Here is a 26,635-nt window from a genome sequence, read left to right as displayed (position 1 = left end):
AATGAGTTTAGAATTAAATTATTAATAAAGACAATACAAACTAAGCAAATGAGGAAACAAGACTAGAGCCATTTTAGATAAGAGTTGGGCAGGAAAAGAAAGGAATCAGTATATCTCATGGTACAGCTTTTTTTTTCTTTTTACTGTTTTTTGGGGGGGAGGTAGTATTTTTTATCATTACCAATTATTCCCCTTATACCTCCCCACCCCGCAGCAATCACCATGTCCATGTCCATGAGTCCTTTATCCTTTTTGCTCGAGCCCTCCACCCCCTAACCACCGCTCCCCCAGTTCAGCTTTAAATAGAATACGCTCATACAGAAATTTTGGTTAGTTCAGTGTTTACAGTATAACTATATGGGCAAGTCAGAGGGATGGGGAGGTAGAAGGATGTAGGGAGGAGCTAAATTTTTATCTTCCATATTAGGAAGTCAGAAGATAGTGCCCAGAAACTGTGAGGGGCAGGGGAGTCAAGATGTAGGCTAATATAAGCACATTATTTGCAACTCTAGAGGTAAATACCAGTAGAGTAACGTACTGGAGTTGAAAGGGGTTGCCTCTGGGGGAAGAGATAGAAGGGGGGAATCTATGAGAAGGAGTTGGTTTTCTTTTCTTTCTTCCTTCCCTTCCTTCCTTTTCCTCCCTTCCTTCCTTCCTTCCTTCCTTCCTTCCTTCCTTCCTTCTTCCTTCCTTTCCTCACCTAAGGACATTTTTTTCATTGCTTTTAGAGAGACAGGAGGGGAGGGTGGGAGAAGAAGAGAGGAAGAAATATCAATGTGAGAGAAACATTGATTGGCTGCCTTCTTGTATGCACCACGACCAGGGATCAAACCTGCAACCTGGGTATGTGCCCACAACCTTTTGGTCTACAGGATGACACTCCAACCAACTGAGAGCAACATTGGCCAGTACGGAACTTGTTTTTTCTACAAGCTTGTAAAACTGATTCTTCAAATTATGTGAATGTATAATATTAATTTTAGAATAACTTAAAAATGCAGTACATGATGGAGTTCTTTTCATAAAGCTGCTTTGCTGTCCCCAAGCACAGTATTGAATTGATTGTGTGGAATCCTTCCTGACGAGTGGTGAATGAAGCCAATGGGGAGCTAAATGGCTGGAAGATAAAGGACTAGAGATGGCTTTAGAGTGTTGCTGTGAAGATCACATGTAGTCATAACTCAAAGGAGACAGATACATAGTTCCTAAAGGGAAATTGAGATTATGGGGTTAGAATGGTTTTAAGTGATAACAAGGGCCATGGTGGCTGTAGGGAGGATGCTCAGAGTAGATTGATGATAAAGATCATTAGAACCAAGCTGAGAGAGGAATCTTTGTTGTATTTTATTCTTGGTATAGACCAGATGTCAGAAATAACATGAGTCAAGCAGGCTGGCTGTAAGAAAAATCAGCTGCCAAAAATGTAATAGAAATTTTAAGATACTGAACTTACACTATTATATAAGCATGTAGCATAATATATACATACCTATGATTATTTTACATTAAAATTAGAAAATAAGAATACTTAATTAGAAATTCTTTTGAAATCCATTTCTTTGATTTGGCTAGAAACTTGATACTTTTACTTCTGTACCAAGTTATCAATACCAGACATTTTATATTTGAAGGGCATTACAAGCATTTATTTTTAAACCATTTAATTAAGAGTAGATTTAGATCCAAGATGGCATCAGAGTAGGTAGATATTACACACACCTCCTCCCAGAACCACACTGGCATTACAGCTAAATTATAGGACAATCACCCTGAATAACCAACTGAAGAGAAGTCTTATAACCAAGGATTTACAGAAGCCACATTGAGAACGGAAAGAGAGGTGAAGACATGAAAAGGGCTAGTTCCATGCCCATGAGCGGGGGCTGAAATTCTGGAGGGATATCTCAGCTGCAGAGGTTCCCCCAGAAGAGTGTGGAATCTCAACCCCAAGCCAGGCTCCCCAGCCCAGAGCACCAGAGCCAGGAAGATGGGCCCACTTTATATATATGGCTGTAAAAATCAGTGGGGATTCTGTCCACCAGGGAGAGAGGGAAGTCTGATAGAGACACAGGTGCTCTCTTAAAGGGCCAGTGCACAAAATCTTGTTCACAGTCACCCGTCCTGAATGCCTTTCGATGGAGGGAGAAGACTAGAGCTGTGTGAGGAGACTGGGGTTTATGGCTCTGGGGAAAGAGCTGAAGGGACAGTGGCCAGGATCCCTGAACTGTGTTCCCCCACACCACAGACACCTTTCTTGGGTGGAGCATTCCTCTCCGTACAGCATCAACCTGAGGGAATGCAGTAACCCCACCTTGCTGAGAAGTCAGCTGCCTGGGCCAGGGTGTAGAGTTCTGGGCATACTCAGGGTGTCAGTGACTAAGTTGTGTGGCTCTGGGGAGCCATTGCCCCCATTTTTCTGTGAATGTGACTGTTACCTCCCTCTCGGGAGATCCACTAGCCCCACTGTCTGCTCCAGACAGCCCCACCCTCCTGACTCCTAGTGGATGCCCTGCTGAGATCTGGGCAGGATTTGGGACAGACTGAGTTGTGTGATCTGAGGTTGGGCCACTCCCCTCATCTTGTCCCAAGCCTGATCAGCACCTCCCCCTCACAGGAGATCCAGTAGCCCCAACATCACAACTCTCAGAGGCCCTACCCTGCTGTAGGCAGGATCTGGGACAGATTGAGTTGGGTGGCTCTAGGACAGGGACCATTTTTTCCTTACCTGCCCAACTAGTACAGAGTCCTCCCTTCATGTGGCTAAATCTTGGTCTTTTGGGGCCTAATAAACTCTGCTGGCCTCACCCTCACAAATCCCTGAGACCCCATCCCACCACCACAAAGGTGTGCAAGCACCCAGAGGGTGGCAGCTAGACTTGGTATACCCTGGGACATTTGCTGAGTGGCCTCAGACACAGCACTGGCACCGACTTTGAACCTGGATTGATCTGGTGAACACCACTCACCCCTACCTGGCGACACACTGAGAACCTACCTCATGCAACTCAAGTACCACCAAAGGCTCTTTCAGTGACTAGGCCTAACAGGTGGAGGCAGATCTTGGGGTGCTTGGGACTTTTGCTGACCTGCCCCCAAGTCCAGTGCTGATAAAAGCTGGCCTTGGTGCACAGCTTGGTTCTTACTGTGCATACTCAGGCCCAACAGAAGCAGCCACAAATGGTGGATAGCTTTGTAGCTCCAAACAGGTTGCTCAGGGTCAGTCACAGGAAGTGACTGACATTGTAGTTCAGTCCATTAGACATGATTAGGCATATTAGACTTGTACACTGGGTACTATGCTAATTAGTCCACAGTAAAACAAATATGATAGTCCCTGCCTTCAAGGAATTCATAATATGATCAGGATGAAAAATAAGCTACAAGTTACAAATACCTCTAAGCCTCTCTTTTTAAAAAATAGTTTCAAATTAGGATAATATGCTTTTCCAACAGTTATTTCATCATATGAGCTTCTCTTTGTGAGAAACTTAGCATAGCTTCTGACCTGTAGTAAAGTGTTCAACAAATGGTGGTTATATTGATTCATAGATACAGAATAAGTAGAAACATCAAGAAGGGAGGGCCATTATATCTTTTACTGGATACAAAGAAGTTGAGACAGAGAAAGTAATACTTAGGAAATTGCATATACCAAGGTATAAGGAAATGAATATAGGGTGCATTTAGACAACTCTAAGTAATTGATGTATCTAGAAGAGAAGAATGGAGGAGAGAACAGTGAGAGATGAGATTTCTGAGGCTGGCAGGAATTTGAACTTGGTCCCATAAGGAATGGGAGCCATTACTTTAAGCAAGTAGTCTTAAAATTAGTCAATATTAAAGACAAGTTCTGATATATTGCATGTCTCTTTCAGGTCTCACTTGCCCTGGAGCCTTTGTCAGAAACTTATGACAGCTACCACCCTCTTCCTACCACTGACATGACAGAAAATGTGCTTTTATCTGAAGAGGGATTCAGAGAATATACTGAACCCAGCGATACCCAGTTTCTGGTTCCATCAAGACCTCCTAAGATACCTACCACCAAAATTAATGGAAAAGAATTAACAGCCAACAGTAGTAGATCAACCACTCCAAGGTAATTACCACACCTAATACATTCAGTCTGTCAGCTAATTCTCACTGCACCCATAATTTCTGTCTTTCATTTTGTGTTTGGGTAAAAGACTAAGAGTAGTCACTCATTTAGCAACTCAGTATTAAATACCATCTGTGTTCCTCATTCAGTATCAGGTGCTGGGCATAGGAATTAATAAGACACATACAAAATAGTCACGGGGATATAAAATACAGGATAGGGAGTTCAGCCAATAATATTGTAGTAACTGTGCATGGTACCAGCTAGGTACTAAAATTATTGAGGTGGATCACTTCCTAAGTTACATGATTGTCTAAACACTATGCTATATACTGGAAACTAATATAAAATAATATCGAATATCAACTGTAATCGAAAAATGAAATAATAAGATATAATTCCTGTTTCTGAGGACTGCTTACAGTCTAGTGAGGAGGCCAGCATGCAGGTAAAGAAGTATGACTAAGGCATCTGCAGATGAGATGAGAGATGTGTGTGAGGAAAGGGGGAGAAGGCAGTATTTTGTGAAACAGAATGGACTAAGAGGAATAGCTTTTGATTTTAAATAATTATGAAACATTTGCTTTGTATCAAGCCCTGTACTGAGCTCTTTATTTCATTGTCTCACTTTAGCCACAACCACACAGTAGTAGGTAAAGCATCTATTATTTATTTCCTTTGGGAGATGAAAAACAGGTGACAAAATCTAAGCTACAATGGTATTGCTGTGAACCACTGATCTACTTTCTGTCTCTGAAAAAGTGGAATGTTACCATAATGACAAACAAACTGCTGATGTTTTTTATTTTAAAACAGGGGAAAGGACCACTTGTACTTTGCAGAGAACACTGATACAATAAAGGACTCTTTTTTTGGACTTCAGCACCATCTTAATTCAGGACAGAATATAGAGTCTATGACTCTGAAAGGCAAAGCCCCACAGAAGCAGACGTCCCTTCTCAACAGTTCTGAATTCCAACCTCAAATTAGGACTGTTGCCAAGAGTCACAGTGACTCATGCATTCTTTCTTCAAACAATCCCCCAACCAAGGACCTTCTTTCGGGTACGTTTATATTTGTCAACTGAGCCTAAACTATATTTGTCGGGATTACGCTGTTTGTTGGCCGGCCTGCAAAGAGAATCAAAACTTCTGTTTGAACTAAATAGCCAAATAAAAGTGAATAATATTACTAGAGCCCAGAATTTCTCACCATTTAAAGGCAGCTCTATTAAACCTCTAAGTTACTTATAAATAGTAGGTGCTTGTAATTGTAGGTTTAGGGAAGGAACCTGGTGACAGGGGAAAGCCTTTATCATAGAAAAGTATTAGTTCTTATTTGTTGTCAAATAATGCAAGGCAAATAAGGTTTTGTCTCATCATCAGCATTTACTTGTATGACCATGCAGAGGCTAGTACTAAGTCAATTTCGCATTCTGAAAACTACTCGTCTCAGAGTGGGAACATTCAGTCAGTGCACAGCAACTGCTGATCTTAAGCCTGTGAATTAAATATGATTTGTAGCCAAACTGGAGTAGAAAGGAGCCACTTGACCTATGTAAGGGCTTAGACGGGAATAAAAAAGCAAATAGCAACTGGATCAGATTACCTCATGTTAGAGAATGGTATTCTAAAAACTAATGAGGTGCCCTGACTGGTGTAGCTTGGTTGGGCACTAGTTCGATTCCTGGTCAGGGCACGTGCCCAGGTTGTGGGCCAGGTCCCCAGCTGGGGCCACATAGGAGAGGCAACTGATTGATGTTCTCTCTAACATCAGTGTTTCTCTCCCTGTCTTTTTCCCTTCATTCCCCTCTCTCTAAAAATATATAAAATCTTTTTTTTTTAAATGAGGTAATTTACATTACACTGTTATGATCAATTATATATCTCTGATATTGAGAGCATGACAGGAATTTGTCTCCATCCTCACAAGTAAAATTTTCAAAGTAGAATATCTTGCAGCATTAGTAGAAAAGTCTTTTAAATAACTATTTGGATGCATAATTTACATTAGTAAGGGTTTTTTTAAATGAAGAAATATTGTTTATATTTGTTAAACTGAAATGTCTACAATACCCTGTTTTTAAAAATATACTCTGATTCTATTAATTTTACTCTTTAATGCAACCTAGGCTACCTTAAGAAGAAAGAAAACTGTCCCACTGTACTGAGCTCTTGTCAGCTCACACCTGAAATATTTTGTGTAGACCTGGGCACCAGACTTTGAGAAAGATATTTCTCAAAGAATGCCTGGTATTCTTCTAAAAGTCAGGGATGCAGCAATTTGAGTTAAAAAGAAAACCAAAAAACACTAACCTCTGCCTTATGGTTCTTATCTTCTCGATGGGAAGACCAATGATAAACTAGATAAATAAGTATGTGGTGTTAGTTGGTGGTAATAGCAATGGAAAAATATGAAGCAAGGAGCAAATGTTAGTTTTACATAGGTTGACAATGGCAGGCCTCATTAAGAAAGCAACAGAGTAAAGATCTAAAGAAGAAGAGTTCCTTTTAACAAAAGTAGGCTGGTGAAGGTGTTACTGGACAGGGACTGAGCCCGGAGTGGGTCTGCCTTCAGCTTGCAAGTAGTGTGTGGGTTCTTGACTTCATGTAGGAAAGATTTCACAACACAAGTCCAGGTGATTTTGAGAGTATGTTTATTAAAGCTGGGAGAGTGAAACAAAGGAAGGACTTAGGGTAGAAGAAGCAACAGGAGAGAGAAAGAGAAAAAGGGGACTTTTGGAGACAGGTTCAGAGGGTAAGCCCAGGAGGAGCTGCAGCTGCCTGCTGCTCCCCCGGTTGCAAGTCTTGTGGGACCCCATAGAGTTCAGGAGAAAAACAGCAAAGATGCAAGGTGTGAGTGTGCTCTAGCAAAAGTGCTCTCTGGGTCCTTTGTCTTGAGGCTTTTTATCTTTCTTTGACCACCACAATCCTAGGAGAGATCTCCGGGGAGGGTCTTAACAGAATATTCATTAGTTTTTCAGATGTGTCCTTCAATAGGTTGATTCATCAAAATGTGTGTATAGAGGTATCAGGGTTATTTTTCTGGTTAGTTTTATTTTTAAATAATGTTATTGAAGAGGGATCAGGACCAAGGCTGGTTGGAAATTGCTCAAATTGTTTGGCATTGTTTAATTATTTTGTCTCAGTTTCCCATATTCTATTTGTCAAGGAATTTCCCTAGCTTCTCACTGTCCTGCCTCAAATGTACCACCAAGAGATTTTCAGCCTTAAGAAAACAGTTACCATTTATTGAGCTACTATCATGTGCTAGCTACTGTGCTAAGTGCCTTATACACATAATTTTTTAAAAACCAAATGAGGGAGGTTTTTTATTTCCATTTTAAACTGAAGGGCCTCCGTTGTCAAAGAGGGCAGATACTCCTCAGCTCTAATTCATTATTGTCTTAGACTGTAAGGCAAGGTCCTCTGCCTTATCCTACTATAGATTTATTGTTAATCGAGGCCTGCTTTGTTTTATTCTCTTTTTTTAGTCAAAATTTGTTGGCCAACAGTTCAAGCCAAACAATATGCGAGGTACAATCTATGGTCTGCCAATGTGCAACCTCTTCCATAAGACTTACTAGGAACAATAGGTTTAAAGATAAACCAAGACACATTATGACTCAGTGTGAGTTAGTAGTTCAACCTGTGCAAAATGAGAAAAGACAGCTTCAAGAGAGAGTGAATGCTCTATCACTAGTAATGGTCAAGCACTGGCTAGAGAGCCTTCTGATGGGACTCTTACAGATTGGATTAAACCATCAAGTAGGCAGATGTGATCTTTAAAGTTTCCTTCTAACCAGAAGATTATGAAGTACTGAGTTAAGTGGGTCACTCTAGTAAGTAGGTCTAGACCTGAGGTCATGGGAGGGAGGGATATAACAAATGCATAAACCTAATTATCTTCCTGGTCTTTCTTTATTGCACTGACATCATACCATAAAAGGGAGTACAGAGCTGAATTAGTCAACCAGCTAGTACTTATGAAAAATTAACTATACATTCAGCTTCTAAGAGTTGGGGTTTAGAATAGATGGCAAGGAGTTGGAACAAAAACCAAAAGCTTTATACCTCCTTGTGTTTTAGCAGGAGCTGTGCCTATGGCATATAAGAAATACACAAGGGAAACATTTGTCCTGAACCCACACAAGTGCCCTTCCTTTGTGTTCAGGAGATGATTATTGAGTTGAGGTGCAGGAACATGCCATGACATATTTTATAGTGTAAGTACCCGCTTCCACTTGAGAAGGGGGGATAAGTTTTTTTTGTTCCCATGCTTTAGACTGTAGAGAAGCATTTTCCAATGGCTGTTTCAATAATGAAACCACTTGGAGGCCAATAAATGGACCACCTGTGCTCAGGTTTTTTCCTACCTGTTCTCCTTAATATTCATATCCTTTTCAAAACCTGTTTTTAGAAAGTATCTTTTGAGTACCTATTTTGTGTCAAGACACTGTTTTGAGTATTGGGGTTACAATAATAAATAAGATACAGACCCTGACCTTAAGAAATTTAGTGTAATAAAAGGGAACAGACTCTAAAGCAGAAACAGTACAATATGTGTGGTAAGTGCCACAGTGGAAGTATTTATTAAAACATTTTATCAAATGCCTGATATATAACAGGCACCAAGGATACGAAGACCAACAAGACCCAATCCCTGGTCTAGAAGTTGATGGAGTGAGATAGACCATTAAACACCACATGATAAATTTTTTGAGGGAATTAAATACCTGGAACTTTGAGAGCACAAGGAAATAATGTGTTTAAGGAATTGGAAATACTTTAAGAATGGTTAGATCATAAAGTACCAAGGCTATTTATTTCTAGAAATATTTTAGGTATCAGTAGAAAAACTATTTTTCTACGTGGGCTAGAAATCAATTGAAATTTATTATTGTCACTGTTTATCATTAACTACTTTATTCATAAAACATTTATTGAGTGAACCTGCCTCATTAAAGGACTTTTAACTATGTTTGGCCAAAAAGTTCATTTGGTTTCCCAGCAAGATGGTCTAGTACCAATTAGTTGTCTTTAATTTCAATCAAAATAATTTTGTTAGATTATATTGTGACAGCTGTCATATCAGCATGCATTTTAAAAAATTATCAAAATTGGTGAATTTTTGTGTAGCCATTTTAATATTGAAGATGGAAGATAATATGCAACATTTTCGGCATATTATGCTTTTTTTAAGTATATTTTATTGATTATGCTGTCCCGATTTCTTTTCCCTTTGCTCTCCTCCGCCCAGCACTGCCTTCCCTCCAGCAATCCCACCCTGCCCCCCTTAGTTCATGTCCATGGATTGTGCATATAAGTTCTTTGGCTTCACCCTTTCCTATGTCATTCTTCACTTGATCTTAGCCAAAAGGCCGAGAAGTGATCCCTATACCATTCTTAACTTCCCCCTACTTTGCACCTACCAATTATGTTTCTTAATCCCTGCACCATTTCCCCATTTCTCTCCCTTCCCCTTCCCAGCTGATAACCTTCCACATGGTCCCCATACCTGTGATTCTGTTCCTGTTCTGGTGGTTTGCTTAGTTTGTTTTTGTTTTTGTTGTTTTTTTAGGTTTGTTGTGGATAGTTGTGAGTTTGTTGTCATTTCAGTGTTCATAGTTTTGATCTTCTTTTTCTTAAATAAGTCCCTTTAACATTTCATATAATAAGGGCTTGGTGATGATGAACTCCTTTAGCTTTACCTTGTCTGGGAAGAACTTTATCTGCCTTTCCATTCTAAATGATAGCTTTGCTGGATAGAGTAGTCTTGGTTGTAAGTCCTTGCTTTCATCACTTTGAATACTTCTTGCGAGTACTTTCTAGCTTGCGAAGTTTCTTTTGAGAAATCAGCTGGTAGTCATATAGGAACCCCTTCAGAGGTAACTTGCTTCTTTTCTCTTGCTGCTTTTAAGATTTTCTTTTTATCTTTAATCTTTGGCGTTTTAATTATGATATGTCTTGGTGTGGTCCTCTTTGGGGTCCATCTTGTTTGGGACTCTGTGCTTCCTGGACCTGTATGTCTCTTTCCTTCACAAATTTGGGAAGTTTTCCTCATTGTTTTTTCAAATAAGTTTTTAGTTTTTTACTCTTCCTCTTCTCCTTCTGGCACCCCTGTGATTTGGATGTTGGCACGTCTAAAATTGTGTCAGAGGTTCCTAAGCTTCTCATTTTTGCAATTGTTGTTTCTTCATTCTGTACTGGTTGACTTTTTTTCTTCCTTATGTTCCAAATCATTGATTTGAACCCCGATTTCCTGCCCTTCACCATTGGTTTCTTGTAGACTTTTCTTTGTTTCACTTAGCATAGCCTTCATTTCTTCCCTTCTGCATTTGCTGTACTCAAGCATATCTGTGAAGTCAGTGAGCATCTTTATTACCAGTGTTTTGAACTCTTCATCTGTTAGGTTGGCTATCTCCTCATCACTCAGTTCTTCCACTAGAACCTTGATCTTTTCCCTCTTCTGGGCCATACTTCTCTGTTTCCTCAACTTGACGGCCTCCTGTGTTTGCCTCTGTGTCTTAGGTAGAGCTGTCGCACCTGTCTAGATGAATATTTCTTCTTCTTTATATCTTTGTTTGTTGGACTTCTCTGCAGCTCGATTTTCTGGAACTTTTGTTTATCTCCAGTTTTGAGGTAGTTGTATTCCTTTTTAGTTGTGAGGAGACGCAGTGTGTCTACCTATGCCTCCATCTTGGCAGAAGTCTGGCACTCTGGTTTTTATAAGCTCAGTAAATATGTATTATAAAATGAATGTCCTCGAGGCATTATCAAGCTAGTGGGCGAAGGTAGTTAAGTAAGCCATTATGGTGCACTGTGATAGAAGCAAAGGTGCTAAATATTACAAGTATTTCTGCTGGATTTTAGATTTTTTTGTACAATCTGTTTTTGCCCTCTTCAGCTCTGTTGGAACAAGGCAATAAACTACGTAATGCCATGGTGATTTCTGCAATGAAATCAAGCCCAGATACTAGCATGTTGTTGGATGAAGTTCATCCTCCCATGAAGGAAGATTTTCTTAGAGCATCAACACAGTAAGTTACAGAATAAACAGAACTCCAACAGTTTATTTCTTGATAGTTGTTAATGTGTGTTTTTGTCAGGTTATGGACTAAATAATTTGGAAATGTTCAGAAAACAATTCTTAATGTGGTGAAAAAGAAGCCTAAACTAGAAATTAAGATACTCAAAATCTAGACTTAGCACTTGCTCTTACTAAACATGTAAGTGGCTAAATTCTTTGCTCACTCTGAACCAGAATACTTATATGTAAAATGGGAATATTCCCTCCTCCCTCTCTTGCAGAAATGAAATGAGATTCTAATGTAGGAAAGGGCTTTGTAAATTGTGAAGTTTTATGTATATTTAAGGTTCTTATATCTAAAGTATGTTAAATTTTCCCTGTTGAGTCATCTTTTAGCTCGCTTAATTCTGATTTACATTTTTTCCATATGTCAGTCACTCAGAAAGTATTTTTCCACACCTTAGAATCAAAGCCTTGTCTAAGAATCAATTTAAAAACCACATTGAAGATCACTTCCTCCCTCCAACTGAGAAAACATTTTGGAAACACGACACAAAAGCTGATACTAGAGCCATACAGCTGCTATTAAGCAGGTAAGAACTCATAACTAGCTTTGTTTTAAGTTCTTTCTCCAAGCCATTGTGTACATTGTTCCCAGATTTATCTTCATAAAGTAACACTTCCTTAGAAAATCCAAGATATTCCCTTGCTTACTTGTTGAACATTAAATAAAAATCATTATTCATTACCCATTAAATAAAAATCTAATCTTCAGCCTTTTATTCTTAGCCTCACCTACAGGATGGTCTGCTTATGGAATGGAGTACTCCCAGAAGGGAAAGTGTCTGCCTTGCCATTGTTTTCTCCCAACTCTGTCCACAACACCAGTGTTACCAGGGTATAATGAAAAGATCATGGATTTTACACAGACACAAGTTGTAATTTGGAGTCTGTCACTTATTACCTATGTGACTTGCACAGTTAGGCAGGAAAAATAAATAACAAGGTTCCAGTTGGAAAGGAAGAAGTAAAATTATCTCTGGTCACAGATGACATGATATAGTATGTAGAAAATCCTAAAGAATGCACTAAAAATCAATTAGAACTAATAAATTTAGGAGGATTGCAGGATACAAGACCAATATACAAAAATCAGTTGACTTTTTTTATATACTTGCAATGGATAATCCAAAAATGAAATAAAGAAACAATTTATTTGCAGTAGAAGCATTGATAAGAATAAAATATTTAGGAATAAAGTTAACAAAAGTATAAAACATAAACTCTAAAAACTACAAAACATTGTTGAAAGAAATTTAAAAGATCTAAAAATTGGGAGGAGGGAATTCCATGTTTATGATTTAATACAATTCCTATCGAAATCACAGCTGACTTCTTTGTAGAAATTGACATGCTGATTTCTAAAATTCCTATGAAATTGCAAGGGACCCAGAATAACCTAAACAGTCTTGAGGGGGAAAAAAAGGAGGAGGATTCACAATCCCCTATTTTTAAACTTCTTACAGAGCAACAGTAATCAAGTCAGTTTGCTACTGGCATAAGAACAGACATATAAAGCAATAGAACAACAGTTAAAAGTACACCCATGTCTACAGTCAACTGATATTCAACAAGGGTATCAAGATGATTCACTGAACAGTCTTTTCAGCAAATGGTGCTGGGACAGCTGGCTAGCCACACATAAAAAAAAAAAAAAAAATGAAAGTGGACCCTTACCTCAAATCATGTACAAAAATTAACTCAAAATAGATCAAATAACTAAACAAAAGAGCTAAAACTATAAAATTATTAGAAGAAAACATAGAGGTAATCTTTATGAACTTGGAATTGGAAAACAATTCTTAGCTATAACACCAAAAGCATAAGCAACAATAAAATAGGATAAATTAGATTTAATAAAATTAAAATGTTTGTACCTCAAAAAATAATATTAAGAAAGTAAAAAGACAACCACAGAATGGGAGAAAATATTTGTAAATCTTTTATCTGATAAATGACTTATGTTTAGAATATATAAAGAACTCATATAACTTAATGATTAAGAGACAAATAATCCAATTAACAATAGGGGTAAATGATCTAAATAGATATTTCTCCAAAGAAGAGAGTCAAATGACTAATGTGCCCATGAAAAGATGTTGACGCAATTAGTTATAAGGGAAATGCAAATTAAAACCACAATAAAATACTACTTTATACCCACTAAGATGGCTAAAACCAAAAAGTCAGATAATAAGTGTGGGTGAGCATATGGAGAATTTGGAACCCTTGTATACTGCTGGTATAGTGTAAAATGGTACCGCTACTTTGGAAGGTAGTCTTTTAGTTCCTCAAATTGTTATACATAGATTTGCCATATAACCCAGCAGTTCATCTCCTAGATATAAACCCAAGGGAAGTGAAAACATAAGGCCATGCAAAAACATGTACGTGAATTTTCATGGTAACATTATTTATAATGGTCGAAAATGTTTATCAGCTGATGAATGGATTTTTTTTTAGTGGTATTTCCATACAGTGGAGTGTTATTTGGCCATAAAAAAAAAGTAAACTACTGATAACATGCTGCAGTGTGGATTAACTTTGAAGATATCATGCTAAGTGAAAGAAACCAGTTACAAAAGAGTACATATTCTTAGTCCATTTATAAGAAATGTATAAAATATGCAAATCTATAGAGACAGAAGGTAGATTAGTGGTTTCTTAAGGCTGGGTATGATGGATAGTCATACTGGTAATAGCTAAAGGATATGGAGTTTCTGAGCTGATGAAAATGTTCTAAAATTGACTCTAGTGATGGTTATTCATATATGTAAATATACTAAAAATGTTGACTTACTTTAAATGGGTAAATAATATGTAATGTGAAGTATGCCTAAATAAAGCTGATTGAAAAAACATAAGATCAAAAATCTAGCACAATGAATGAAAAAAGGCAGACCAAGGTACACAATCATGAATTTTCAAAATATTGGGTATACAGAGACAACCTTAAAAGCTTTCAGAAAGAAAAAATGTGGTTTTATATATAGCTAGTCTCAGAAATTTGAATGACATATTCCAGAGAGTTGACCAACATGCTAACATTAGAGGCTTCTCAGCTCTCCTCCCATGGATGCACCCAACGTACAGCTACACACAAAGCAGTTCCTCCCCAAGAGATCCAGAAGGGAAATGAGCAATTTCTACACATCAGACAAATGAGAAAATACCATCAAAATGGGTAGGAGAGGCTGAAACATTTGACATAAATCCCATCCTGCAACAGGGTCATAGTCAGGAGAGAGTCCCCAACTCCTAGCTTCTCCTTGAATAAAGGATTTGGACCTCACATCTAGTGCCCCAGCTTTTAAAACTCCTACCAAAGGGAGATGTCCAGCTTCACCACTCTTATTCAACGTAGTACTGGAAGTCCCAGCGACAGCAATCAGACAAGAAAAAGGAAAAAAGGCATCCGAATTGTAAAGGAAGAAGTAAAACTCATTATCTGCTGATGGCATGATACTGTATCTAGAGAATCCTAAAGATTCCACCAAAAAACTACAAGAACTGATAATGAATTCAGTAAAATAGCAGGATACAAAATAAATATCCAGTAATCGGTTGCATTTTCATACACCATTAATGAACTATCAAAGGGAAATAAAAAAACAATACCATTTACAATTGAAGGAAAAAAAATGAAATACCTAGGAATAAATTTAAGCAAGGATATAAGACCTGTATTCGGAAAATTGTAAGACATTGAAAAAGATAAAAATAATTGAAAGCATATACCCAAAGCAATCTATATATTCATTGCAGTTCCCATTAAGATACCAATTGCGTATTTCACAGAACTAGAACAAATATTTCAAAAATTTACATGGAAGCACAAAAGACCCCCAAATAGCCACAACAATCTTGGAAACAAAGAACAAAGATGGAAGAATCACACTATATGATATCAAACTATACCACAAGGCCATAGTAATTAAAACAGTATGATACTGGCATAAAAACAGACATATGAATCAATGGAACCTATAGAGAGCCCAGAAATAAACTTACACCTTTATGGTCGATTAATATTTGACAAAGTTGGCAAGAGCTTACAGTTGAGTAAAGATAGTTTATTCAATAAATGATGTTTGGAAAATTGGACAGATAGATGCAAAAAAAATAAAACTAGACCACCTTCTTCCACTATATACAAGAATAAACTCAAAATGGATTAAAAACTTAAGCTGTTACACTTGAAACCATAAAAATCCCGAAAGAAAACAGGTAGTAAAATCTCGGACATATCATGTAGCAGTATTTTTTCTGATATACTTCCTCAGACAAGGGAAACGAAAGAAAAAATAAACAAATGGGACTACATCAAACTAAAAAATTTTTCTAACAACATGAAAAGACAACCCCTGAATGGGAGAACATATTCGCCAATAATAATCTGATAAGGGTTAATATCCAAAATTTATAAAGAATTTATGAAACTTAACACCAAAAAAACCCTAAACAATCTAATTACAAATGGACAGAGGTCCTGAATAGACACTTTGGGAGAGAGATTACTGTAGACCAGTGGTTCCCAACTGGGGACAGTTGTTCTTTACTTCCGATGGGATATTTGGTAATGTCTGAAGACATTTTGGGGTTGGCAAAACTGAGATAGGGCTACTGGCCTCTGGTGAGTAGAGTCCAGGGATCCAAAACATACAGATGGCTCCCAAAGACAGAGTTATCTGACCTAACATGTCAATAGTGCTAAGGTTGCGGAACCCTGTTATAGATTAAGGAAGGGAACATTTATTGAACATCTCTTAGTTGTGAGAAATACAAGGATATTAATTTGAAGGTAGTTCTTGTGTACAACATTCTTGAGAAATCAAAAAAGGGAGAAAACGGATAGCAGCTAGCTTGAAAGGGAAGTAAATTTGAAACAATAATTGAAATGCTTAGCACAGTGTCTGGCACATATTCAGTGTTTATAAATATTTTCATTATGAAGAACATGTTTATGAATTCAATAGGTTCATTAACAGATGTCCATTAAGTATTAGCTACTATAGAAGAAACAAATGAAATATATACATATTTTATGCTTAACATCCTTATTAGTTTACATACTCTAAGTAGGGTGTCTGTTTTACTCACTTCTATATCCTACAAAAAACTAATCTTGCCATAATAAACCTAAATATGCATATTTTTGCTTATTTATGAATATAAATAAGAGAAAGCATATTTATGAATTAGCCATTCTTCATAAAACAACATAATATTTAATTCATTGAATTATGATTAATTATTTCCCCTTTTTTTCCCTTGCTAGTCCATAAGCAACACAAGAATAGAGCAAGTTAATCATTTTTGCATCATTTAGGACCTAACATCATTCTTGGCACATAATAGGTGCCCAGTAAAATGTTTATTAGATAAATGGATGAAATCACAATCAGTGTTAGTAGTGTATTTTTTTAATACTAGCTGTTGGCCTCCCAGAGGAGGGGGACTATAACATGAAAATGTTTATCAGATAGTATTCTGTTTAATATGAGTCTTCTGTTTAACGTACCTTCTTTTATGCTTGGGACTTCAGAAAGTTTTCACTGAAAAGAGAATAGCTCAGCTATTCTTTTAAAGTTCTTCTGTTTTGTTTTTGTTATCTCTGCAGTGCTGAATTATCCCAAGGTCATTACTGGGATGGGCTAGGCTCTCCTCCAGATTCTCCAGCTCCTGGGAGTGTTGCGTACTGCAGCAGTGAGTCAAATGACCCTCAATATGACCAGAGTCTCCTGGAGAACCTATTTTACAAAGCACCTGTAAGTCATTGAATCTTAAGCTTTAGGAATTAGATAACAATTAGAGTATTAGTAATATTAGTAGGTGGCAGCATGTTACTGCTTGTCAGATAGAAAGCTATCCATTTCACATACCATATTTAATTATAATGACAGCCTGAAAAGGAAAGTATTACCCTCATTCTATAGTTGAGGAGACAGGCCTAGTAAGATTAAGTATATTGTCCAAGGACACATAGTAAGTGTCAGAGCCAGGATTCAAATTCTAGTTTACCTGACTCCAAAGCCTGTGGTCTTAACATATTATATGGCTTCCTTCTAAGGAAGAGCTAATGCAGGTATGCCCTCAGAATCACCCTTGACTGCTACATTTTCAAAACATTCCAGAAACAATTCTACTCACAGGTAACAAATACTGTTGGGCAAGGCATTCTTTTTTAAGGCTGTTCTAGCATTTTCAGAGTTCTTTCTTATATCAAGCCGTATGTTTCTTTCATTGGTTTCCTATTTTGTAGCGTCTATACATATTAATTTCAGTCCCTGTTCCATAAGTAATCATTTATATTTGTGAACATCGCTGTCATATTCTTGATTTTTCTTTTCTGTGGGTCAGAAAAGATAACTGAAATATAAGGTAGTTTATACCAGCTCAGTAGTAAGACAATGAGAGCTCCCAGGGTTCACGGCAAGCAGGGAGAACTCGTACATGAGATTGTCAGGAACGAGCATCATAAGAATTAGGGGTTTTAACTGAGACTTGAAAAGTGGTGTTTAGAGAGATAAAGGATATGAAATGGGAATAGCAAGAATGACCTATCTAGAGAAGCAGTTTGTGTACTGGAGAGTAACTAATTTCACTAAATGAGAAGTCATCCATAAGGCAGGCTAACACATCGCATCCAGTCTGTGAAAGCATGTGAATGTCAGATGATGAGGACATGACATGATCACGATAGTGTTTTAGAAATGTTAATCTGGCAACGATGTAGGGGGCCAACAAGGAAGGATAACCAGAAGCAGAGGGGGAGCCATTGGGCTGTGGAGGTGTGAGAGAGGGCGATATAGCCTGAGTGACGGTGGCAGCAATGGGATTGGAAGGTAGGAATGGATTTAAAAGACATTATGAATTTCATTAGGATTTCATGACTTTCTACCTTAAGTATCTTCACTGCTACTATGTTACCTGTAGGATAAAAAGGGAAGGGAACTTACATTTATTACACGTTTTCTCTGTGCCAGGGAATTTACGTTACCTGTTATTTATTCAGTACTGTACCAGTGTTTTAAATTGGCTATTTCATTTAATCTTCTTCTAGCCTCATGAAATAATGTTACCATTTTTATATATCATTAAATAAAAGCTTAGAGACATTAATTACTAGTAATGAAGTGGCAGAACTTGAATTCTTACCCTGGTCTATCTGGCAAAAAGCCTGTGTTTTTCCCCTTTAGACCACACCATTTCATCAGCTCTGAGCATAGCATTAGAATCTGAGCTTGACTTACGTCCCTCACCTCATCTCCCACTTTGCTCTGTACCCACTGGAGACCCCTGTCATACCTCACCTCAAATATTCGTACCTCTCCTTAAATATTCTAGCTCTTACTATCCATATTTTTTTGCTCATATTGGTCCTTCTACTTTGAATGTTGAAATACCCTTGTACATCTGGTAAACTTGTCTTCATTCTTTATCAACTCATCACCTCTATGAAGAAAGCATCCCAGACTCTTCAAATCAGAATTTTTTGCCTGAATGTCCACAGTACCCTACACATACCTCTGTTAATAGCCCTTAACCATGTGTGATACAGTTCCTTATGAACACAAGTATGTCTTTATTATCTTTTTATTACAACAAAGGCCTGATAGCTATTGAGTACTCACTGGATACTTAGTGAATAAATGAATAAATGTATGAATAGCACTAAGTAATACCTCATGCTATTTGAACAAAATAATTTTAGAAAATGTTTGTTGGCTGGAAAATGGAGTGAAAAATTGAGAAAATGGGGAGACCAAGGAGTTAGAATACACATGTCCTTTCCTGGGATCAGTGTTTGAGGTTCTTAATATTGAATAACATCCACGGCTTAGAAATTGAACCTTATTGCCTTGCTTTTGTTCCTGAAATTCTTAGGTTTTAACCTAAATTATGTTTATTATAATTTTCTTCAGGCTATGGAGCCAACAATATTTTGATTGTGCTGGCAGTAAGCATTTTTAAAGCAGCCACTTAATAAAGAAAAGACTAAGAGCAAAAAGCTTTGTAGGGTTCGGTACATGGGAGACCATGTATTCCTCCTTGGCCCCACTTGCTACTATACCAGTGACTACCACAGCCCCCAGCCCAGGTTTCAGCTTTGCCTTTAAAACCAAGAAGCATTTTCTGCAGCAGAAGATGAAGGGATTCTAGGCGGCTGACTTGCTGGTAGTGTGTTCCTGTGGGGCATAGCCCCCTCCATCAGTGAGCTCAGCAGGGTGCCTCCCCCTGTATTGCTGCTGCCAGATGACTCTAAGGCCAGCTCCAAGGTCAAGATGAACAATCATTTTTTCCACAGGGAAAATCTACCCAGTCATTTTAAGTCAAGGAGTATTGTCCGCAAGTCTTCAGCAACCTCCATGATTGATTTGGCATTGGTGATCAAGATTACTTGGTGTTTCTTTTCTTTTTTTTTTTTTTTACTTATGTATTACTGATTATGCTATTACAGTTGTCCCAATTTTTCCCCCTTTGCTCCCCCTCTGCCCAGCCCCCTCCCCACACCCTCAGGCAATCCCCACATCGTTATCCAAATCCATGGGTCATGCATATATGTTCTTTGGCTGCTCTTATTTTTTATGCCATACTTTATATCCCCATGACTGTTCTGTAACTACCAATTTGTAATTCTTAATCGTTTCATCTTTTTTCCAATTCTCCTGACTGCATCCCCATCTGGCAACCATCAAAATGTTATCTGTATCTGTGATTCTGTCACTGTTTTGCTTGTTTGTTTATTTTGTTTTTTAGATTCAGTTGTTGATGGATATGTATTTATTGCCATTTTGTTCTTCAGGAACACCCTTTAACGTTTCATGTAATACTGTTTTGATGGTGATAAACTCCTTTAGCTTTTTATCTGGGAAGCTCTTTATCTGTCTTTCAGTTCTAAATGATAGCTTTGCTAGGTGGAGTAATCTTGGTTGTAGGTCCTTGCTTTTCATCACTCTGAATACTTCTTGCCAGTCACTTCTAGCTTACAAAGTTTCTTTTGAGAAATCAATTGACAGTCCAACCAGGCTACCTTCTAGGTAACTTTTCTCTTGCTGCTTTTAAGATTCTCTCTTTATCTTTAACCTTTGGCATTTTAATTATGATATGTCTTGGAGTGGGCCTCTTTGAGCTCATCTTGTTTGGGACTCACTGTACTTCCTGGACTTGTGTGTCTATTTCCTTCACCAAGTTAGGGAAGTTTTCTGTCATTGTCTTCTCAAATAGGTTTTCAATTCCTTGCTCTTTCTCTCCTCCTTGCATCACCCCCATCGTGCACATGTTGGTATGCTTAAAGTTGTCCCAGAAGCTCTTTACACTATCCTCATTTTTTTGGATTCTTTTTTTCTTCTTGCTGTTCTGATTGGTTGTTTTTTGCTTCCTTATAATCCAAATTGCTGTTTTGATTTTTAGTTTCATCCAGTTTACTGTTGATTCTCTGTAAATTTTTCTTAATTAGTGTATCCTTCATCTCTGACTAGATTTTTTTTTTTAATGCTATTTAGGTCCTCACTAAGTCCTTTGAGCATCCTTATAACCACTGTTTTGAACTCTGCATCTAGTAGCGTGCTTGTCTCCATTTTGTCTCTTTCTAGAGTTTTGTTCTGTTCTTTCATTTGGGCCATGTTTCTTTGTCTTCTCATTTTGGCAGCCTCTCTGTGTTTGCTCTATGTATTAAGTAGAGCTGCTATGACTCCCTGTCTTGGTAGCGTGGCCTAATATAGGTGTCCTGTAGGGTCCAGTGGCACAGCCTCCCCTATTACCCAAGTTGGATACTCGCAGTGCACATACCATGTGGGCTGTGTACACTCTCCTTTTGTAATTGAGCCTTGATTGCTGTTGGTACATCCAAGGCCACCCACCGCCTTGCTCTGTCTGAGGTCACACAGCAAAAGCTACAAAGTGCTCTGGAAGTAACAGATGGCTGCTACTTGTGCTGGGCTTGAAGGGCCACAGGCAAGGCCAAGCTATGAACCAGGGCCAGCTGCTGCTAGTGCCAGCCTGCGGCAATTTAGTGAGAGGTACGGGGTTCGGGGTTCGGGGCTCGCTGAAGCTAGATGCTGCTTGTTTGAGAGAATTTAGGAAAATCTGAAGCATGGGCCAAGACAAGCTATTCGTATGGAAAAGCCACTGGAAACAGCTTCGGTGGGCATGAAAGTTGGGTAGGACAGGGCCTCAGGGAATCACCAGGGTGGGGCAAACTTTGTTAGCCAGGTTGATGGAATCTCAGATATGGCACCCACCTGCAGGCTCTGTGGCTCTATGGGGAGAGGCCTCAGGAAAGGAACAGTGGTCTCTGCCAGCACTACTGTCTGAGAGAAAGCTGTCCCCCAGGTTCTCACCCTGATGCCGGACAATTCAGTTTCTCTCTGTATGTGTCTGATGCCTTTCAGTCTGCTGCCTCCATGCTGGAGCTCAAAAAGAGTGATGAGTCTGAGTAAGTCTATGCGTGGGCCCTTTAAGAGGAACTGCCAGGGAGTCCAGCAGTTTTTGTTTTCCACAGCCTCAATCCCCACTGTATTTCTCAGCAAGAAGTTATGGTGAACTCTCTTCCTGGCACTGGAACCCTGGGGGCTTGGTGTGAGACTGGGACCCTTTGCTCCTAAGCTATTTCTCATGATTTTTATCTGCCACATGTGGGTGTGGGACCAGCCCATTCTGTGTCTCCACCCCTCATTCTTTAATTTTATAATTGTAGAACTTCCGTTCAGCTCAAAATCTGACAGTTCTGACTAGTGATTTTTCTATAGTTTAATTGTAATTTTGATGAGGCTGTGAAACCAGAGGGCAGCTGAGTCCAGGACTCATGTTGCCTGTCACTGCTCATCCAAAAAGCAGAGACAGGAATTGGATTGTAATTGCATTATTATTAATATCAGAGGCTAGCAGTCTGAGAAGGTGGTGGGTTAAAACCTCAGCATCCACCTTATCTTGCTTTCAGGAGCAAGTTTACCTAGGGGAAAGGTGGGGATTTGGGAGGGGGAAGTTCCTAGGGGGAATGCAGACCTGCTGTTTCTTTTGGGAAGGGGAGTAGAAAGAGAATTCTGAGCAGCTTCTTCCTGAACTGGCTTCTTAGTTCTGCTGTTACCTCTCAGTTTGCATTAGAATTCCTCTCTTTCCCGGAAGCCTGCTGTTTATGGCCAGGGAAGTTATGTATTCTTTGGTTAGGGAAGATGAGGTCTACACCACCATCTTGACTGGATTCACTTGACGTTTCCTACCCAAAGTCCCACCCCCACCCCTACCCCCACCCTGTCCCCTGGAGTGAAAGTGAAGGCAGTGGTGGTCACTTCCGTATCTCCTATGATTGGATTCTGTATTCTCGTCATCGGAGAAGTATCCAGTGAGGACACTGCTGACATGTGCAGCAGCCTCTCCAACTGCCACCAGTACATTGTGCAGTGCCATGGCAACACACTTCTGTCCCAGGTCCTGGGGATGTACCCAGTTAGTGTGGACGATGAAGACAACTACAGTACATGCTTGTGATGCACAGCATGTTTAGCCACTGTCTTCCTGTGCACAGGAAGTATGACCTCAAGGGCTTCCTAGTGTCCCTCGAAGCCAACGATAAAGAAAAGGTTAAGGAATTGCCCACCCTTAAGGATATGGACTTTCTCAACAAGAACCAGAAAGTTTATGTTGGTGAAGAAGAGAAAAAAGTATTCTTGGAGAAGCTAAAAAGAGATGTGGAGTTCCTAGTGCAGCTGAAAATCGTGGGCTATAACATTCTATGGGGCATCCACAACGTCTCTGGGTTTTTGTACCAGAGGAGAAGGGATGTATGCGAGAGGATGGGTCGGAGGCCAATGGGGACTGTGGCCTGACCCGACCTCCTGTGCTGGTGTGCTCCTGTGGCACCTCCCCTGACGGTATTAGTGTCTACATCTGTTCCCATGAGACCGTGGACCCTGAAGAGTTTGAACCTTTCATTGATGTCTGTGCCAGCCAAAGTGCTGAGGGGGGTCCCCCACAAAGAGGTGTTTTTCATGGGCCTCATTGACATCCTGATGCAGTATGATGCCAAGAAGAAAGCAGCCTTGCAGCCAAAACTTAAACATGGGGCTGGGGTAGAGATCTCTGTTGTCCATTCTAAGCAGTATGCTACGCAATTCCTGGATTTTATTACTGACATTTTACCTAAGAGACTCTGTGGTGACTGCTGCTTTATGTTCAAGGTGGTGGGGTTCTGAGAGGCTTGGGGGAATTGTGGATATTCTGGTCATTACTTCTCTTCTTTGAAAAATTCAGACTAGAGCTCCTTCCATCCAAATAACTCCATCGTGTTGGGTAAGTCCTTTCTGGTCCTCAGAAATGCATCACCTTTTCTCCCCTTTGTCCAATTTTCTTCCCTCTCTCCTTCCCCTCCAAGTCTTCTTGCATCATGAGAATGTTACTGTTGATTCTCTCCCAAGTGCCTTGATTTTTGTAAAATGTTCTGTTGTTTCTATAACATAGGAGGAGCTGGAGGGAGGGGGCGGTTGGATGTCTTCAGGACCTGACTGGTCAGGTGGACCCGGCTTAAGTAACTACTCTGCATGCACTTTGCTCTGGGGGATGAACTAAGAGTGTCTAAATTTTGCTGATAACTTTATAAAACTCACTGTGGCCTCCTTCTTCCCAGCGAGGCCCTGGGATGGCAGACTTTCAAGATACTACAAATGTAGGTGCAGGCATGCACATGATGGGATATGGCCAGTTTTACACATGGGTTGGATGGAAAGTGATCAGCAGACTGGCACCTCATGGAGGTGGGAACTAAGAGGACTCTCGTGATTAGGCGGGGAACTGGAGAAATCTCTGCCAAGAATTGACTACTCTCTCCAAGCTCTTCCCTCACCCCACCCCCACCCCTATCTCTACTCCTGGGCAAAGGATGCCAGAGATGGATGGCCAAGGTGTTTGACTGTTGGTGCTCTTCCTGAGGACCACACACCCCTTCTGGTGCCAGAACGCTGCAGTGCGGGTATGGCCAGTTCTGGAGGCTGGAGTGATAGGCCAGGGGGTGTTGTTTATTCCCCATGTTAAATTTTCTTTCTTCATGTCTAGCCATCCCTGAGGTTTTATTACCAGGAGAAGGGAATAGCTCTACTTAAGTCAACACTTGTCATTTCAAAATGATGGAGGTCTCAAGTATGTGAACCTCCTCTACCCCCTGGAGATATGTGTCTTGCATACTTCCTTCCTTCACCCCTTCTCAAGCCTTTTTTCCAGATGGATTTGTTATTCTGTTCTCTTTTTTCTCATCTTACACTGCTACTGTGTCTCCCAGGGACAGATGGACTTGTTTGTCATCTTCACTTTCCACCGCCAGTGAGGAGTCAGAGCCATAATTCAGTCACCCAGCCTCCTCCAAAGGTAGTTGAGTTGATGCATGATATACTCAGAATGTAGAGGACCCTGGTGAGCCCAGATGTGTCCTCCCTGCCCTCCAGTGCCTTTGGGGTAAAGGTACCATTCTTCTTGCTGTCATCCATACACCTTGAGGCTTCTACATTTTTTTTTAAAACAGAAAGATGGATGCCAATGACTGGCCTGGAGGATGCAAAGATTCTTTTCTCTGTATCTGGTTGAACTGATCTGTCTCACAAGAAGGCATGAGTCATAAAGAATTCCTTTCTGCCCTTCATCTTCTGCTCCAAAAGAAGTAACAAGAAGAGTCCCCAGTTAAGGCTTGGAGACCCTAGGATACCTTCCTGTCCAGAGCCTGGTGGACCTTTTTTATTCCAATCATCTACCTTTCCTCTGTTGAATGCAATAAGACCCCATGACACCAGCAGCCATTATTCTTTAGAAATGGGTTTTCTGACCATGTGGCTGATGATGATGTATCATGAGTAGTATAGTCTTCATTTGTTGCTTCTGATTTTCATCTTTTTTGTTTTATTAACTAATACAAAAGATCTTGTGTATTTATTCCCATTGCTATCATCATATAGAAATTAATTCATTGACTCAAAATAGAAAGCTTTGTAATTTCACCTTGAAAAAGTTGTATTACTTCATAGAAGGGTATTCTGATCATTCATAATTAACTATTAATTTGTTACTCTTAACCACACAGTCAACACGTTATACACCCTGAGTTGCTGAAAAAGGGAGCTGGAAGTGATACACATAAAAATGACTTTGGATTAGCCTCCTGCATTTATATTATCAAGCTTTTTTTGACTATAGAAATGTAGTCAAATAGCTATAATGCTGTCTTCTTTATGTTGCATTTTGTGGTAGAAAGGGCTGATGAGTCAATTGTGGTGGCTGCTGCTTCTCAAAATAAAAATTACTAGGGACTTGTAATTAAGGAAATTTGTGATATATAATAAACAGTTCATCTTAGCAAGAGTAAATGCAGAATGCATTAGTAGTATGGCGTGGTGAAAAAAGCAATCTGTGCATCCATATAGTTAGGTGACATTTTACCAGTGATTTTTACCTCAAACTATGGTAGAAATATAGGCTTTGGAACCCAGGGAGATCAAAATCTGCCTTTATTGCTTATAGCTGCGAATCACAAATAAGCTAACTTCTCTCAGCTTTCATTTTTCTCACTTATAAAAATTGAAATAAGGATACCTTACAGGAGTGTGGTATTAGAAATACATTTTTTAGCATAATACCAGATACATAGCAGGTAGTCAATAAATAGTGATTATTATTATTGTGAATTTGAAAAAGAATCTGTTTTCTTTGAACTGAACTTGTAGGTTATTTTTGTGAACTTCAGATTACAGTTCACCCTTGAACAGCATGGTTTTGAACTACAAAGATCCACTTGTACACAGATTTTTTTCAATTAATAATACTATGTATCTGTGGGTTTTGTATTCTTGGATTCAGCAACGATGAATTGAAAAAAGTATTTTTGCATTCCCAGCCATGGTTTTCCAACTATGATTTGCAGTTAGTTGAGTCTGTAGATGCAAAGGGCCAACTGTAGTTAAGGTTTGGGGGAGTCAAAAGGTATAGGTAGATTTTCAGTAGCGCAGGGAGATCAGAGTCCTTAATCCCACATTGTTCAAGGGTCAAGGGTATTTTTGTATGAGCAGGAGAAACATGGAATCATCTCCCAGGTGTTAGTTATCACTTTAAAAATGACATATGTACAGAGAAGAATTTGATTACGTGTAGAGAAATGTTTTTATTACCACTATCCCCAAAGCACTTACCTTTTAGAGCCTCTCTGTTTATTTCTGCCACCCACAGAAATCTAATGGCAGTATTAGTGATTCCTTCAGTGAAGATGATGATATTGTCCCTTCTAAAAAACAGAACCAGTCCAAAACTCTTGCCAGATCTTCTAAGGTTCTGGAGTCAAATGATCACAAGTTGAAGAAGAGAACAGTGGGCAAGAAAAATAGGTGAGCTTCTCTATGAATGCTTGTTTAAAGGCAAAAACAAAGGAAGATTATTTTCACAAGATCTAAAGTAAAATGACCTGTGTTTGTC

At 39.1% G+C, this 26,635-nt stretch overlaps 1 protein-coding gene and 1 pseudogene across 1 annotated transcript in view; both read left to right on the top strand.

The window, feature by feature from the left end:
• C2CD3 (C2 domain containing 3 centriole elongation regulator) overlaps positions 1 to 26,635 on the top strand; it is a 124,817-nt gene that overhangs the window by 13,926 nt on the left and 84,256 nt on the right. The window contains exons 4-9 of the mRNA XM_090265451.1: positions 3,876 to 4,099; positions 4,916 to 5,163; positions 11,006 to 11,138; positions 11,593 to 11,721; positions 16,809 to 16,956; positions 26,393 to 26,547. Coding sequence (XP_090121577.1) covers positions 3,876 to 4,099; positions 4,916 to 5,163; positions 11,006 to 11,138; positions 11,593 to 11,721; positions 16,809 to 16,956; positions 26,393 to 26,547 — 1,037 coding nt within the window. The remainder of the gene's footprint in view (positions 1 to 3,875; positions 4,100 to 4,915; positions 5,164 to 11,005; positions 11,139 to 11,592; positions 11,722 to 16,808; positions 16,957 to 26,392; positions 26,548 to 26,635) is intronic.
• Positions 19,229 to 23,382, top strand: LOC150018476 (phosphatidylinositol 5-phosphate 4-kinase type-2 gamma-like; annotated as a pseudogene).

Source organism: Furipterus horrens, unplaced genomic scaffold, assembly GCF_987537825.1.
Source record: "Furipterus horrens unplaced genomic scaffold, mFurHor1.1.pri manual_scaffold_2, whole genome shotgun sequence".
NCBI classification, from domain to species: domain Eukaryota; kingdom Metazoa; phylum Chordata; class Mammalia; order Chiroptera; family Furipteridae; genus Furipterus; species Furipterus horrens.
This window is presented reverse-complemented; position numbering and strand designations above follow the sequence as displayed.